Source organism: Asterias rubens, chromosome 1 (genome assembly GCF_902459465.1).
Source record: "Asterias rubens chromosome 1, eAstRub1.3, whole genome shotgun sequence".
Lineage (NCBI taxonomy): Eukaryota > Metazoa > Echinodermata > Asteroidea > Forcipulatida > Asteriidae > Asterias > Asterias rubens.
This window is the reverse complement of record NC_047062.1, coordinates 394,513-409,860: the sequence shown is the minus strand read 5'-3', so window position 1 is coordinate 409,860 and position 15,348 is coordinate 394,513. Positions and strand designations below refer to the sequence as shown.

The 15,348-nt window shown below is 37.6% G+C and overlaps 1 protein-coding gene across 3 annotated transcripts in view; it reads left to right on the top strand.

Annotated features, from left to right (window-relative positions):
• LOC117294794 (homeobox protein Meis1-like) overlaps window positions 1–15,267 on the top strand; it is a 75,309-nt gene extending 60,042 nt beyond the window's left edge. Inside the window, exon 11 of one of the 3 annotated variants that reach the window (XM_033777322.1) lies at window positions 9,296–15,267. In XM_033777322.1, the coding sequence (XP_033633213.1) occupies window positions 9,296–9,561 (266 nt within the window). In that variant the 3' untranslated portion in view covers window positions 9,562–15,267. The remainder of the gene's footprint in view (window positions 1–9,295) is intronic. The other 2 variants (XM_033777336.1, XM_033777330.1) reach the window with 2 other exon arrangements.
• The last annotated feature ends 81 nt before the right edge of the window (window positions 15,268–15,348 follow it).

Here is a 15,348-nt window from a genome sequence, read left to right as displayed (position 1 = left end):
ACTACTAAGAAAGAAAACAAGAATTATATGTGATATCAACAGTTGAATGAAAGATGCAGTGTGTGTTAGGCTGTCACTATGAGCATTATAGACTGGTTGACTACAGTGAGTAGCATTGAGTGTCTCAGTTAAATGAACGATGCAGTGTGTATTAGGCTGTCACTATGCGCATTATAGACTGGTTGACTACAGTGAGTAGCATTGAGTTTCTCAGTTAAGTGAACGATGCAGTGTGTATTAGGCTGTCACTATGCGCATTATAGACTGGTTGACTACAGTGAGTAGCATTGAGTTTCTCAGTTAAATGAACGATGCAGTGTGTATTAGGCTGTCACTATGCGCATTATAGACTGGTTGACTACAGTGAGTAGCATTGAGTTTCTCAGTTAAATGAACGATGCAGTGTGTATTAGGCTGTCACTATGCGCATTATAGACTGGTTGACTACAGTGAGTAGCATTGAGTTTCTCAGTTAAATGAATGATGCAGTGTGTATTAGGCTGTCACTATGCGCATTATAGACTGGTTGACTACAGTGAGTAGCATTGAGTGTCTCACTTAAGTGAACGATGCAGTGTGTATTAGGCTGTCACTATGCGCATTATAGACTGGTTGACTACAGTGAGTAGCATTGAGTGTCTCACTTAAATGAAAGATGCAGTGTGTATTAGGCTGTCACTATGCGCATAATAGACTGGTTGACTACAGTGAGTAGCATTGAGTGTCTCACTTAAATGAACGATGCAGTGTGTATTAGGCTGTCACTATGCGCATTATAGACTGGTTGACTACAGTGAGTAGCATTGAGTGTCTCACTTAAGTGAACGATGCAGTGTGTATTAGGCTGTCACTATGCGCATTATAGACTGGTTGACTACAGTGAGTAGCATTGAGTGTCTCAGTTAAATGAACGATGCAGTGTGTATTAGGCTGTCACTATGCGCATTATAGACTGGTTGACTACAGTGAGTAGCATTGAGTGTCTCAGTTAAATGAACGATGCAGTGTGTATTAGGCTGTCACTATGCGCATTATAGACTGGTTGACTACAGTGAGTAGCATTGAGTGTCTCAGTTAAATGAACGATGCAGTGTGTATTAGGCTGTCACTATGCGCATTATAGACTGGTTGACTACAGTGAGTAGCATTGAGTGTCTCAGTTAAATGAACGATGCAGTGTGTATTAGGCTGTCACTATGCGCATTATAGACTGGTTGACTACAGTGAGTAGCATTGAGTGTCTCAGTTAAATGAACGATGCAGTGTGTATTAGGCTGTCACTATGCGCATTATAGACTGGTTGACTACAGTGAGTAGCATTGAGTGTCTCACTTAAGTGAACGATGCAGTGTGTATTAGGCTGTCACTATGCGCATTATAGACTGGTTGACTACAGTGAGTAGCATTGAGTGTCTCAGTTAAATGTTTGATGTATGAGTGGTAGTAAAGCACCAAGTGTGCAGTAAATTGTGTGAGATTCAAATACTTTTGGACTTAGTAGGTTTTATGAGTGACGACTTATACCCAGCGAATATCTTCAATTTCACTAAGTGGATAATTTCCTTAGAAGTATGGAAAACACAACATCAACTAAGTATGAGTTAAATGTATCTATGTAATGAGTGACTTGTTGGTTTTACTTGGTAGCAGTTGACACTTGGTAACTGCATTTTAGTGGAGTCTTTAGAGAAGCATTACATCCCCATTCATTATAGTAATAGTCTAACAGAATATATCATCACTGATTAACTAGGATTGATATATCTGGATTATTCAGTACTATATTGATATCAAACTCTCACTTTACAGACAATGGTAGAGGTTTGGTAAATATGACATATTCTCGTTCCAATATAAAATCTAACCGATTAGAAAGTTAACAATAGCAGCAGTCCTGTATTGAACTGGTTCCAACTGAGGTACTGTCAAAGTCTAGCCATCTTTGCAGAAAGAAGTAAAACCATTTGACCAAGTTTCAGAGGAAAACCCTTAAAGTCACCTGGAAGTGGTATTTTTTCAAAATAAAGCTTTTGCCACTAATATATGTGTTTTGATGAGTGGAATGTGAATAAACAGTTAACTAAGGTTTTAAAAAATCAGTTCTTATGTTATTTACAAATTTGAGAGTAGACCCCGACCCAAGAGGGTGCTGTTCGTGACGTCAATCGAGGCAGACTTTGCCTGTAATGCGTAGAGTAAACACAATTGCAAAGTACATGTAGGGACCAAGTCGTGAGTTTGTGTTTTTTTCCGGCAATGCCGACCAGGTGTATTGCTGCTGAATGCAGAAAAAAACTTTTTGAAATGTACCAACTCACGACTTGGACGTACATGTACTTTGCACGTGTGTTTACTATTCGCATTGCAGGCAAAGTCTGCCTTGATTGACATCACAAAAGGGGTAGGCGGAGTCAGCCCCCCAAACAACTTTATATATTTTTTAAACATATAAATCGTGAAAAACAATTACTAAAAAAAATGGCTTTATTGTTCGTAAGCATATACTCTTATGTTTGAAAGAAAACAAATTATATTTCCAGGTGACTTTAAGCAATAATGCACCGTATATTTACACAATTTTGTGACCTTTCCTTAAAATAAAATCTTAAATTGAAAGACATATCTTCATTTGTAGTCTTTGACAATACAAAAAGAAGTTGATAATATGATGCTTTGCCACACACACGCATTGTCAATTAGAAAACATCCGATTGAAAAGAAATAGATATTTATTGCCTGTTTACTTTAGATTGAAGTGACTCTGATGAAATCCCATAACATGATCTAGTCATCTTCCTGTCATTTACCTCCAACATTAAACTCAGGACACAAATACTTAGCCACCCCCCTCCCCCCATGAAGTTGTGTAGCCATACCATGAGGGTAGACTACAATCTAGTACAGGTGAACTTGTTGTATCCCGCTCACGTAAAGCCAAGCAGGTTGATAATCCCTGGGATTACCGTTACCTATTAACAGACCCCCTTTACCCAAACCCAAAAGGGAAATGACCTAATCAATTTGTTGTGTGCTTCTCTGGACTAGCGCCACGTTAGCGGTGAGGAACACATTTACAAATAGCTGCAATTCTGTTGCCTGTTTAAGTAGCCCTTCTCAATGGCCTTTTGGAATGGGGGGAGGGGATCTCTGTCTGTGTTTGAGATCAGTGACAGGCAAATGTGACCATCCACCACAAATGGGCTGTAAAGTTGCACTTGCACATTGCAGAGCCTATTAAATTGTTTGGGTTTTCAAGAAAACTTTGAGAAATCTGAATAAAAAAATATGTGGCTTTGAGAAATCATAACTTTGTCAAGAAATATCTGATTTAAATGTGGATGGTATCATTTTGAAGCTGATTACACACTCTCTCAAAAAATGCATTAATCCCATAACAGTGAAAGTGTCAACTTTACAGCCCAGTGGTGGTGGATGATCACAAATGTTTCCCATTAAAAAAGAAAATTTGATTTCCAATCGCAAAAGTTAGTGAAGAATTACAGTTAAAGTTTAAGGTGGAATTTTTGATAAGTTTGGATCTTTCTACCTCGATACTTTTGGTCATTATGATTGTAGATCTCATTATCTTCGGAAAGGTTTCTGATGTGATTAATGTTTACAAATAATATTGTTCAATGTATCAAAGTAACTGTTGAAATTTAAGATGGAACTTGGACATGAAGTTTGAGATGTTAAGGTTTTCTGATGAAAATAGAATGCTTGGGTAAGAAGGTTTGATTGTTGATGTTTTCTGATGAAAGTAGAATACTTGTTGATGATTGATAGCATTGGAGGTATTTAAAGACATGTTCTGGAAAAAGGAACCACTAAAAGTCAACCAGGCGGTGATGGTCGTTGAGATTGGGGGGGGGGGGGGACCCAATGCTGTATAAAAGCTGCACTGTCAGCACTTGATATAGTTCTCTTTCCATTACCCCCGGCATTCTGTAACGAAGCCCAAGTCCATATCCGGGCTTAATCATCCTTTAATGTAGTCAAGTCCCATATCAAAACCCATCTCTTTTTCTTCTGCTCTCTTTGATTCTTGGCTTATCTGTCAGTGACTGTAGGACAGGTTGGTAAGAAGGGGGGAGGGGAGGGTACGGAAGGAAGGCTAATAGGGGTGCATCGTAAGAAGGGGGGAGGGAAGGCTAATAGGGGTGTGTGGTCTAGGCTGGATGGGTTGGTAAGAAGGGAAAAGGAAGGTAGGTAGGGAAGGCTGATAGGGGTGTGTGGTCTAGGCTGGATGGGTTGGTAAGAAGGGAAAAGGAAGGTAGGTAGGGAAGGCTGATAGGGGTGTGTGGTCTAGGCTGGATGGGTTGGTAAGAAGGGAAAAGGAAGGTAGGTAGGGAAGGCTGATAGGGGTGTATGGTCTAGGCTGGATGGGTTGGTAAGAAGGGAAAAGGAAGGTAGGTAGGGAAGGCTGATAGGGGTGTATGGTCTAGGCTGGATGGGTTGGTAAGAAGGGAAAAGGAAGGTAGGTAGGGAAGGCTGATAGGGGTGTATGGTCTAGGCTGGATGGGTTGGTAAGAAGGGAAAGGGAAGTAGGGAAGGCTGATAGGGGTGCATCGTAAGAAGGAGGAGGGAAGGCTAATAGGGGTAATGGTCTAGGCTGGATGGTTTAAGAAGGAACTGGAGTAGAAGGCTGATAGGGTGCATCGTAAGAAAGGGAGAAGGCTAATAGGGGTGTATGTCTAGGCTGGATGGGTTGGTAAGAAGGGAAAAGGAAGTAGGTAGGGCTGATAGGGGTGTATGGTCTAGGCTGGATGGTTGGTAAAGAGGGAAGGAAGTAGGTAGGAAGGCTGATAGGGGTGTGTGGTCTAGCTGGATGGGTTGGTAAGAAGGGAAAAGGAAGTAAGGTCTGATAGGGGTGCATCGTAAGAGGAGGAGAAGGCTAATAGGGGTGTATGGTCTAGGCTTGGATGGTTGGTAAGAAGTAAAGGAAGTAGGTAGAAGTCTGATAGGGGTGTATGGTCTAGGCTGGATGGGTTTGGTAAGAGAAAAGGAAGGTAGGTAGGGAAGGCTGATAGGGGTGTGTGGTCTAGGCTGGATGGGTTGGTAAGAAGGGAAAGGGAAGTAGGGAAGGCTGATAGGGGTGCATCGTAAGAAGGAGGAGGGAAGGCTAATAGGGGTGTATGGTCTAGGCTGGATGGGTTGGTAAGAAGGGAAAAGGAAGGTAGGTAGGGAAGGCTGATAGGGGTGTGTGGTCTAGGCTGGATGGGTTGGTAAGAAGGGAAAAGGAAGGTAGGTAGGGAAGGCTGATAGGGGTGTATGGTCTAGGCTGGATGGGTTGGTAAGAAGGGAAAAGGAAGGTAGGTAGGGAAGGCTGATAGGGGTGGTGTGGGTCTAGGCTGGATGGGTTGGTAAGAAGGGAAAAGGAAGGTAGGTAGGGAAGGCTGATAGGGGTGTGTGGTCTAGGCTGGATGGGTTGGTAAGAAGGGAAAAGGAAGGTAGGTAGGGAAGGCTGATAGGGGTGTGTGGTCTAGGCTGGATGGGTTGGTAAGAAGGGAAAGGGAAGTAGGGAAGGCTGATAGGGGTGCATCGTAAGAAGGAGGAGGGAAGGCTAATAGGGGTGTATGGTCTAGGCTGGATGGGTTGGTAAGAAGGGAAAAGGAAGGTAGGTAGGGAAGGCTGATAGGGGTGTGTGGTCTAGGCTGGATGGGTTGGTAAGAAGGGAAAGGGAAGTAGGGAAGGCTGATAGGGGTGCATCGTAAGAAGGAGGAGGGAAGGCTAATAGGGGTGTATGGTCTAGGCTGGATGGGTTGGTAAGAAGGGAAAAGGAAGGTAGGTAGGGAAGGCTGATAGGGGTGCATCATAAGAAGGAGGAGGGAAGACTATAGGGGTGCATCGTAAGAGGGGGATGGGGGGGGGGGGTAGGGTATGTGGTTAAGGCTGGATGGGGTATTGTTTTCAAGTAACTCTCCTTCAGTTTTTAAGTAGTGGGCAATGGCTTTGATGGTAATATAAAAGTGTTCAGTCAATGGCTATTGCTATTGTTGAAGTTAAGGCTGATTTTTTTAAGATAATGGCCTAGATGTTTTTATAGAAGTCTAGTTTTGTCAATGGTTTATGATGTGACCAGAGGAAGCTCACACCTGGTTAATGAACTAACACAAACCATTCAGATAATTAGGTGTTCGGCCAACAGCCGAACAACTATTGTTATTGTTCTGTTGGTTTTTTTTCCTTGTGTTCTTCTTTCCCTGCGAACCTTCTCCAGCAATTTTAAACAAAAGTAAAGCTTGTACAAACTTAAAACCTACTATGTACATAGGCAATAGTGAGTAGATGAAACCGCCACTTTTTGGGAATGATGACGTCATTGATGACGTCATGGCAAGGTTTTTAAAGTTGAAAAACGACATTTGCTTTTCACTGTATCTCAACGAATATGAATGCTATGATGTTCATACTTGGGCATCGGATAGATAAAGACTAGGACAACATTTGAAAAGTTAACGCAAAAATCGTATGACCTTAACTTCTGGTCGTTACCCTGGGTCAAAGTTCGCCTTCGCATTTTTTCATCAAAAAACAACTTTTGAGCTTTAAAACAAAAGTAAAGCTTGTACAAACTTAAAACTTACTATGTACATAGGTTATAGTGATTAGATGAAACCGCCACTTTTTTGGAATGATGACGTCATTGATGACGTCATGACAGGGTTTTTAATGTTCAAAAATGATCATTTGCTTGTTGATGTATCTCAACGAATATAAAAGCTATGATGTTCATACTTGGGCATCGGATAGATAAAGACTTGGGAAACATTTGAAAAGTTAACGCCAAAATCATACGACCTTAACTTCCGGGTCGTTACCCTGGGTCAAAGTTCGGCTTCATGTTTTTGATTTGTGTTTTTTCATCAAAAAACAACTTTTGAGCTTTTTAAACAAAAGTTAAGCTTGTATAAACTTAAAACTTACTATGTACATAGGCACCAGTGAGTTGATGAAACCGCCACTTTTTTTGGAATGATGACGTCATTGATGACGTCATGACAGGGTTTTTAATGTTAAAAAATGACCATTTGCTTGTTGCTGTATCTAAACAAATATAAAAGCTATGATGTTCATACTTGGCCATCAGATAGATAAAGACTTGGACAACATTTGAAAAGTTAACGCTAAAATCGTACGACCTTAACTTGCGGGTCGTTACCCTGGGTCAAAGTTCGCCTTCGTGTTTTTTTTCATAAAAAAACTACTTTTGAGCTTATCTACGGCATAACTCAAGATTGAGATCGATTTGAACCTTGAAACTCAACAGATAGTTGAACCTTAGTATTTTTAAGACAAAACAGGCCTAATTACGTCATAGTGACGTCATCAGGTATTAAATAACAATAAAACAATGTTTAAAATGTGTAAAAATCATATGGCGCGAACGTTTGGGGGAATCCCAACAGAGCTCTCGTTTGTCCAACAAAAGAGGGCGCTGTTGATTATCAAATCTGTGTACATCATCCCGTGCAGGGGTAGCTAAATTGTAAAAGGGTTTCCATAAATTGCAAATTAAAACCTTAAGCCAATCTCACACAAAAATGTTGCATTTGTGAAGAAAAAAGGAGTTGTTAAAAACTGTGACACAAGTTTAACTATAAAAATTAACGACACATTGTAGAAAAATTCATCATTATGGTTCAATGTTTTTGAACTACGTCATCACGTAACGCCCAACCGAACACCGTATTTTTGTAATTAACAAAAATTCTATGGCTAGTCCTTTTTGTTTCTGTGATTAAATTCACCAATAGAAATCATTAAATTAATTCTTTTTCATTTATGTGGACAATAAACTAACATAAATCACTTCGCTAATTCCCTTTTACTTTTTTGGTTATATAACTAACAAATGATTCAGGTAGTTTTGTTTTCATTTCTGTGGTCATGACAGATAAGTAACCATGGAATCTACCACACCCAGTTAGTATTTGAAGATTTGTGTGAGTTTTAGGTTTCCATATATTTACTGGTCATGATGCTCGCTAGCCATTCTCACTTCATGATCTCCCATCATGCATTAGGGCACATTGGTTCACATGATTGCAGGCTCGTCCAATCATCGCATCCCAAACCACAATAACTAAACAGGACCAGACTCAATTTGTTTACAATGAATCACTTGGGAGATAGACAAACACGATGATTATATACCATTGCCTGAAACTAGCCATGATTGCATGAGTTGATGATATTAATGAATGTCACAATAACGACATCTAATCTTGTAGAAATAGGCTATGCTTGTTGCATGACAGTGAGTCTTACAAAAGTTGCTTACAAAAAGTTGTAATTTGATTGTGTTACATGTAACTCTTTCTTCACAGGAACTTGTAAATCTTGTTGATTTCATTGGAGCAACTTAACATATACATAATTGTTAAAACCGGTAGCAAGGCATTATTTGCTTACAGAGCTTGCACAGACTATTGGTGCTAGCTCTTTAGAAGCAGAGAATGGTGAAGCCAAGTAAGCAGTTAATATCAGCTTGGTTACTTAGGCCTATAGTATATTTGTGGGGTTAGCAAGAGATGTCTGTGGACTCTAACTCTGTAAGCAGAGAATGGTTAACTCGCAAAATGCTGCAGTAAAAAACATCCTTTAAAACATCTTTTGCATGCAAAGATCCTCAACTCATTCATGCATTCTTTTCTTAAAGTCACCTGGAAGTGGTATTTTTTCAAAATAAAGCTTTTGTCACTAATATATGTGTTTTGATGAGTGGAATGTAAATAAACAATTAACTAAGGTTTTAAAAAATCAGTTCTTATGTTATTTACAAATTTAAGAGTAGACCCGACCCGAGAAGGCGCTGTTCGTGACGTCAAACGAGGCAGACTTTGCCTGTAATGCGTAGAGTAAACACAATTGCAAAGTACATGTACGGACCAAGTCTAGAGTTTTTTTTTTTTTCCCCCCGGCAATGCCGACCAGGTGTATTGCTGCTGAATGCAGAAAAACACTTTTTGAAATGTACCAACTCACGACTTGGACGTACATGTACTTTGCACGTGTGTTTACTATACGCATTGCAGGCAAAGTCTGCCTCGATTGACGTCACAAAAGGGATACAACTTTATACATTTTTTAAACATTTAAATCATGACAAACAATTACTAAAAAAATTGTGTTATTGTTCGTAAGCATATACTCTCATGTTTGAAAGAAAAAAAATTATATTTGCAGGTGACTTTAATAGGATTTTCTTGCTCATTCTTAACAGTCTATATTTCTGGCAGATATTTGATTTACCGTGTGGACCTGATTGATTGTATTTATGTTTGTTTTGTAGGAGGTCAAGGCATGATGGGTAATGATATGATTGGCCAATCAGCAGCAGTCTCTGGTATGGGTATGCCTCCTGTATCGGGTGGTTCTTCTTATTCTCACTCCACCCAGCTCCACCCCTCAATGCACTCACAAGCTATGATGCTCGCTGGTCACCCTCACTCTATGATGATGTCTCATCATGCATCAGGACATGTTGGATCACACAGTGGTGGGGTTGGCCAATCTTCACCTAGTCTTCTTAACCACAACGACTCGGTCACAGCATAAACAACAACAACAACAACAAAAATAACAAGAGAAACCTAGAAGGTTAATCTATAATGTTGAACTGTCGGTGATATGGCTATTGCAGATGAGAGACGCCATTAATATCATTTGTAAATATCTGTCTGACATCTACTTGTATTGAACTTAACTTGTGATATATTATGGTACTTGCTCTAGCACTTTTTGCAACATGGAAGTTGTATTGGTAAGTAACTGCATCATAAGCAATGCCCACTGAATACATACTTGCTGAAATGGTTTTAGAACGGCTATAGGAAATACATTGGGCTCGTTGCTCTTGTATGCTGGAATTCTGGCCTATTCATGTTTTGCAAACACTCAAGAACTTATAGAATATGTCAACTTTTGTCCTAACTAGGCTGTTTGTCCATGGGTCAGTTTTTATTATTATTTTTTAAAGTATGTCCTTTGCATTCAGTGTTCCTTGCAAGACGTAAACTGACTTCAAAGAAGAACGATAAAGTTCATTTTTATGTTTGAGCCTCTCCTTGTGGCTGTTTAAGTTTGAGTCTTGTGGCCATTTAAGATTCAAGGTGTTCTGTTCTAAGAAAAGATCTCTTCCTGGGTTTTTTCAGGATTTGTAATTTTTGGAAATCATGAGCCTGCATAATGAAAAAAATGAAACAGATGTTGTCAAGTTTGGAGCCAGAAATACCTCAATACTGAGAGTGGGACTATTGTATGTGATTGCCTTACTTACCAACAGGATCGAGTTTGGATAAAACCTGCCATTATTCCCAAATCATAGCTCTCATAACTTCTACTACACTCTCCCTGATTTTATATAATAATGGACCTGAGGGAATGCCACACGCTTAATGCCAAAATAGGTTTTGTTGTTTTAATAAATTTGTTTTTTTACTCTGTTGGGAAAATGAATATACACAAGGGACTAATATTCTTGCCAAAAACATTCAAAATGTTGCCAAAAGAAACATCATTTTCAAAATGCTGTTTCATTGTGTAAACCATACGCATCATACTTTTTTAACAACAAATATTAACAAGATTACAGGAATCATGTATTTGAAACAAAAATCCCTTTTTTGTTTTGTTTATTCAGGAATCAGTTATCATACAAAGCTGTTAAAAACAAAAAGAAAAGAATAATAATAATTAAGAGTACCAAAACATTGGTGTGGAGAAGAAAATTGTTTCAAAGCAGTACGTCAACAATTCTAAAGCACCAAGAAACTAACTTCAAGTAGTGTAGCCTTGGCAGGGTCATTGGTTCACCAGTTCCTAATTGTTTCAAAGCAGTATGTCAACAATTCTAAAGCACCTAGAAACTAACTTCAAGTAGTGTAGCCCTGGCAGGGTCATTGGTTCACCAGTTCCTAATTGTTCAAAGCAGTATGTCAACAATTCTAAAGCACCTAGAAACTAACTTCAAGTAGTGTAGCCTTGGCAGGGTCATTGATCCACTAGTTCCTAATTGAACGGGATTGTGAACATTTCATATGATTGACACCGAAACCTTTGATGCCAATGAAGAACAGTGTCTCCTCTTACAAACTCTTGGTGGCACCATTCTTTGTGAATGGCTTCAAAATCATTGTTGGGTATTTATCTGTAAAAATCACCATCTGTAATGTACAGACACATGCATTACTTATATCATTACTTGTTATACAGTTAAAATTCAGAATTCAAGCACAACTTTGTATTCTACGCACATTTCTTGACATATGGAAATTATCAATGAGAGTTGAGGTTTTATTAGTTCTAGGAATTCTGGAGTGGATATTTTGTGAAGAATAAAAAAAGAAGTTTGGTTATTCATGTGGTGTGAACCATTAATGCAAATCACACTATTGGTGTAGAGATCTATTTAGGTATTGAACCTTTTGGGGAGTATTCCTAAATACTCTACACATAAGGTATCAAATCCTAACCACATACTTCCCTTTCATTTGGTTTGCCCTTTCATTTTTTCCCTGAACATTTTTTCTCATTTCTTGTTCAGCAAAAATATAAAATAAGATGTTTGTGCCAACTACAAATGTGCCAAGAGAATCTCTGGTTTTTACATTCTGAACTCACATAATTGGTGCCAACATACAAATTAAAAGTCTTTCGCAGTCAGTTGATAATTAACAATGCCCTAAATCATTTTATTTTTTCCCCGATTCCATGGGGTAACTCTTAAAGCCTTACATTGATTCTAGAGATGTTTTTGTCATCAAAAAGCGCTTGTTTTGAATTTGACACTTACCTGGGGGAAGTTTAATAATATGCTAATTTTCTTAACATTTCTGGGTGTGAATCGATTATTAAACTAAAATCCTTGTAAATAAATAGTTGTTGTTTTTTACTCTGAGTCAACCTGGATTGATCGCTAGGTTGAATCAAATCAACGATTCTGTGTGTCCACTTAAAGTGGTTTGTTGGTGCAGACTCTTTTAATGGAGATCCTTGTATTCGTTTCTCAGTTCCCTCAAAATATGGACAAAGTAGGAAACTCTTTGAATTGTTGATTTTTTTTAGAACTTTTCTGATTGTTAAGTGAATGTGATTCAAATACTCTTATTGTATTGAGTTACAGGAAATCTTACTGAATGTACTCTATGACAGGCTTATAAACAGAAACTCATCAGGTTTCTTTTCTGTATTTTGATGGAACAAGTTAAAAGAAATGGGAAGACTAAAGTGTACAGTTTAAAGTGGATATTTCTCAGTTAAGTACATTTTCATTACCAGTTTTGATGGTATGTTTATTTGCTTGTTTGTAATGTTTAAAGAATATTGCCCACCTATGTATAGTTTTTTTGTATGATTTGTGATTTTTGTTTTTTTCAAAATGTGTTTCTCAGAATTAAATCTTTGAAATGCTGAGCTCAATTCCCGTCTGTGTCTGATGTGGACATAGATTAGCAATACCATGTGACATGCCTATATTGAAAAATTTGTAATAAAATTACAGCATGCATGAATTGCTTTAAAGCAGATCTTGACTGATGACTGCACATAGCATTCTCCATGTTCTGTAAGTCCCTTAAACTTTGAAAGAAAAACAAAAAGGTATGGTCTTTTAAACATCAAATTGACATTTAAAGTTTTCTGCATTCAAGAGTTCATTTTCCGTAAGGCAGAATTTGACCAATTTCAACATAGCATAACAAAGTATTGCCCTCAATTATTCTTGTCTTATTTTTAACATTGTACTTGAAGTATTGGTGCTTGTAAAACTAAATTGGTAAATGCGAGTTCATATCAATGGTACATTCTTTGATGAGTGTTGGACTGTGGGCAAATAAATGAAACATTTCATTTTATTCATTGCGTGGATAGAGATACAGCATTTTTAAGTTTCAAGATAATAGTAATATAAATCTATTTCAGATTTGTTATCTATTTTTCCCATTCATTTTAAATGAAGAAGTGTGAAAACGAGATTTGTTCTTGCCAATCTGTTGGTGATGTAAACCCACCCATTTATTCTTCTGTCTTTGTTTGACATTAGACACTCGACAGCATTATTGGTTTTCTTCAAATAGAATGGAAACACTCTTCAAGGAGTGAAGTTGGTTTATCTTTGATATATTTATTCATACAGCACAGTTACCCGGGATTTAACAAGAAATGTACATGACAATTTGACACTATTGCTTAATTGCTCACCTTGTAAACCCTTATAAGGTGCTACATAATTGGGTCTTAGAATTCACCTCTGCAATGACCTTTCTTTCTGAAAGTGTGTGTATACTCAGCACCTTGAGTACCTTGTTTGGTAGATATGTGCGCTATATAAGACTTAAAACTTTTTTATTTTTTTTGCAACTCCTAAAAGTTGGACATAATTTGTTTTCCCTCAGTAGGATTGCAGAAGTCAGTTCTAGCATAAAAACTTTGGCCCTATTTATTGAGCTGTTTAATCAGAAATCTGATAGTGTATAGGCCTTCTAATGTGGTTTGCAAAGTGATGGGTTTAAGCATCCAAAAGGAGATGGAAGACTTAAGATCACTACGTGGAAGCAGACTTTCTAAGTAGGTTTTCATTTGTTTTGCATTTCCAAGAACAATACCCTGTAAGTCTGCTGCCATCTAGTGGCCAAGAAGTCTTCCTTCTGCATGTTATGATACTTGTAATTGAAGTCTAGTTTGGGTACTATTCGTACTTGGGTACAATGGATGTTTATACTTTACAGTGTAATATTACAGAGAGTGGTATTGATTGTTATTATTATTTTTTGCTTTTTTGCTTTCCCACCTGTGTTCGTACAAAAAGTGTATTTAAAAAAGAATCTTGGTCACAAAGTATTATTGTGTTTTTTAATACTCAATTTAAAAATATTTTGGATTGTCAGATATTTGAGTAGTTTGTATTTATAGTTTCAGACTCGAAGGGGAGTGAGAGAAGGGGGGTGGGGGTAACCTACAGGGGGTCATTTAACAAAGGTTGATCTTACTTGAAGACATTGTGTTGATCCAAATAGGTCAGATAAAGATTTAAAAAACTTGCATATTTGGATTTGCCAGATGTGTGTGGTTTGTATTCATTGTGTATTACATTGATTGATTATGCTACCTCTATTACTTGTATGTTTCCAGAAATGATGGGTTTATTTGTGAGAAAGCTTCTAAGTCACTAGGAACAACAACAGTCAAACAAAGTTATGTCGTTGGAAACCAAATACAGATACACAAATGTGAAACATTTGGCTTTTATGACATTTCATAAATGCAACTGCTTACACATTTGGTAAAATGAGGAAGACATAATAAATACTTCCTAAGAATTGTGACGAGCAATTACAAACAAATACTGTCATGTTGACTTTGTTCATGATATCTCATTAAGGAAAACAACTGAATTGAAATTAATCTGTTTCACTCTAGTCATTAAACAACAAGATTATTGAGTAGTGTATAACTCCACTTAATGTAAACAAAATCCATGCATAATAAACAAGGGCTTTTATCCAATGCAATTGGAAACTAGAGATATGATTCGGGTAATTTATAACAGGTAAACACACCGTTTGAAGCATTTGCTGAAGAGATATGATTCGGGTAATTTATAACAGGTATACACACCGTTTGAAGCATTTGCTGAATTCCAACATAATCCCCTTTTTTTGACAAACACTTTGTGTGTAACTTACATTTCCTCTATGGGCCGAGTGTTTTTTGTTTTTCTTACAAATATTGATTAAATATAAATTACTTCAAGTATTTCTTGAGGCCAATGCCTGGTCTTACAGGCAGTATTCAAAGCCTTTCAACATGGTTGCTGCCAGTATTTTATCGTATGTAGATTCTTTCTAATTGTTTAGTATGTGTAAACACAGATTCTTAATTTAAAGACTATTTGTGAATGTTTTTTCTTATTATTTAAACAAAAATCTAACCTCCAGTTTTGTTGAACTGAAGAGTCTTTTAACAACGTTGTTTGAGTAGGATTGCTTCAAGCTAAATGGTGTTTCTTCTGTGTTGTTTGTAGATTAATGTACATTGTTAGTTGGTTCTAATGTAACATTTATATGCCACTGTTGGGTTTTTTCTTTTTCAGCCCTGCTGTATCTGTTTGTTATTGTCTTTAAGAGCTAGCATGTATAACTAGGCCTTTATTTCTGCTACTTTTTTCCCTTGTTTTTGTCATGTTATAGCTTTGGACGCTAGTATATAGAAGCACACAAGCTGTAACTATCAGTGATATATAATAAACTGTTGTTATTTAACAGACATAGTTACGTGTGTTTATTTGTATTCATGTACACATTGTTCAAAGGCTGAGCACATCCTTGAAAATGATGACTCAACTCT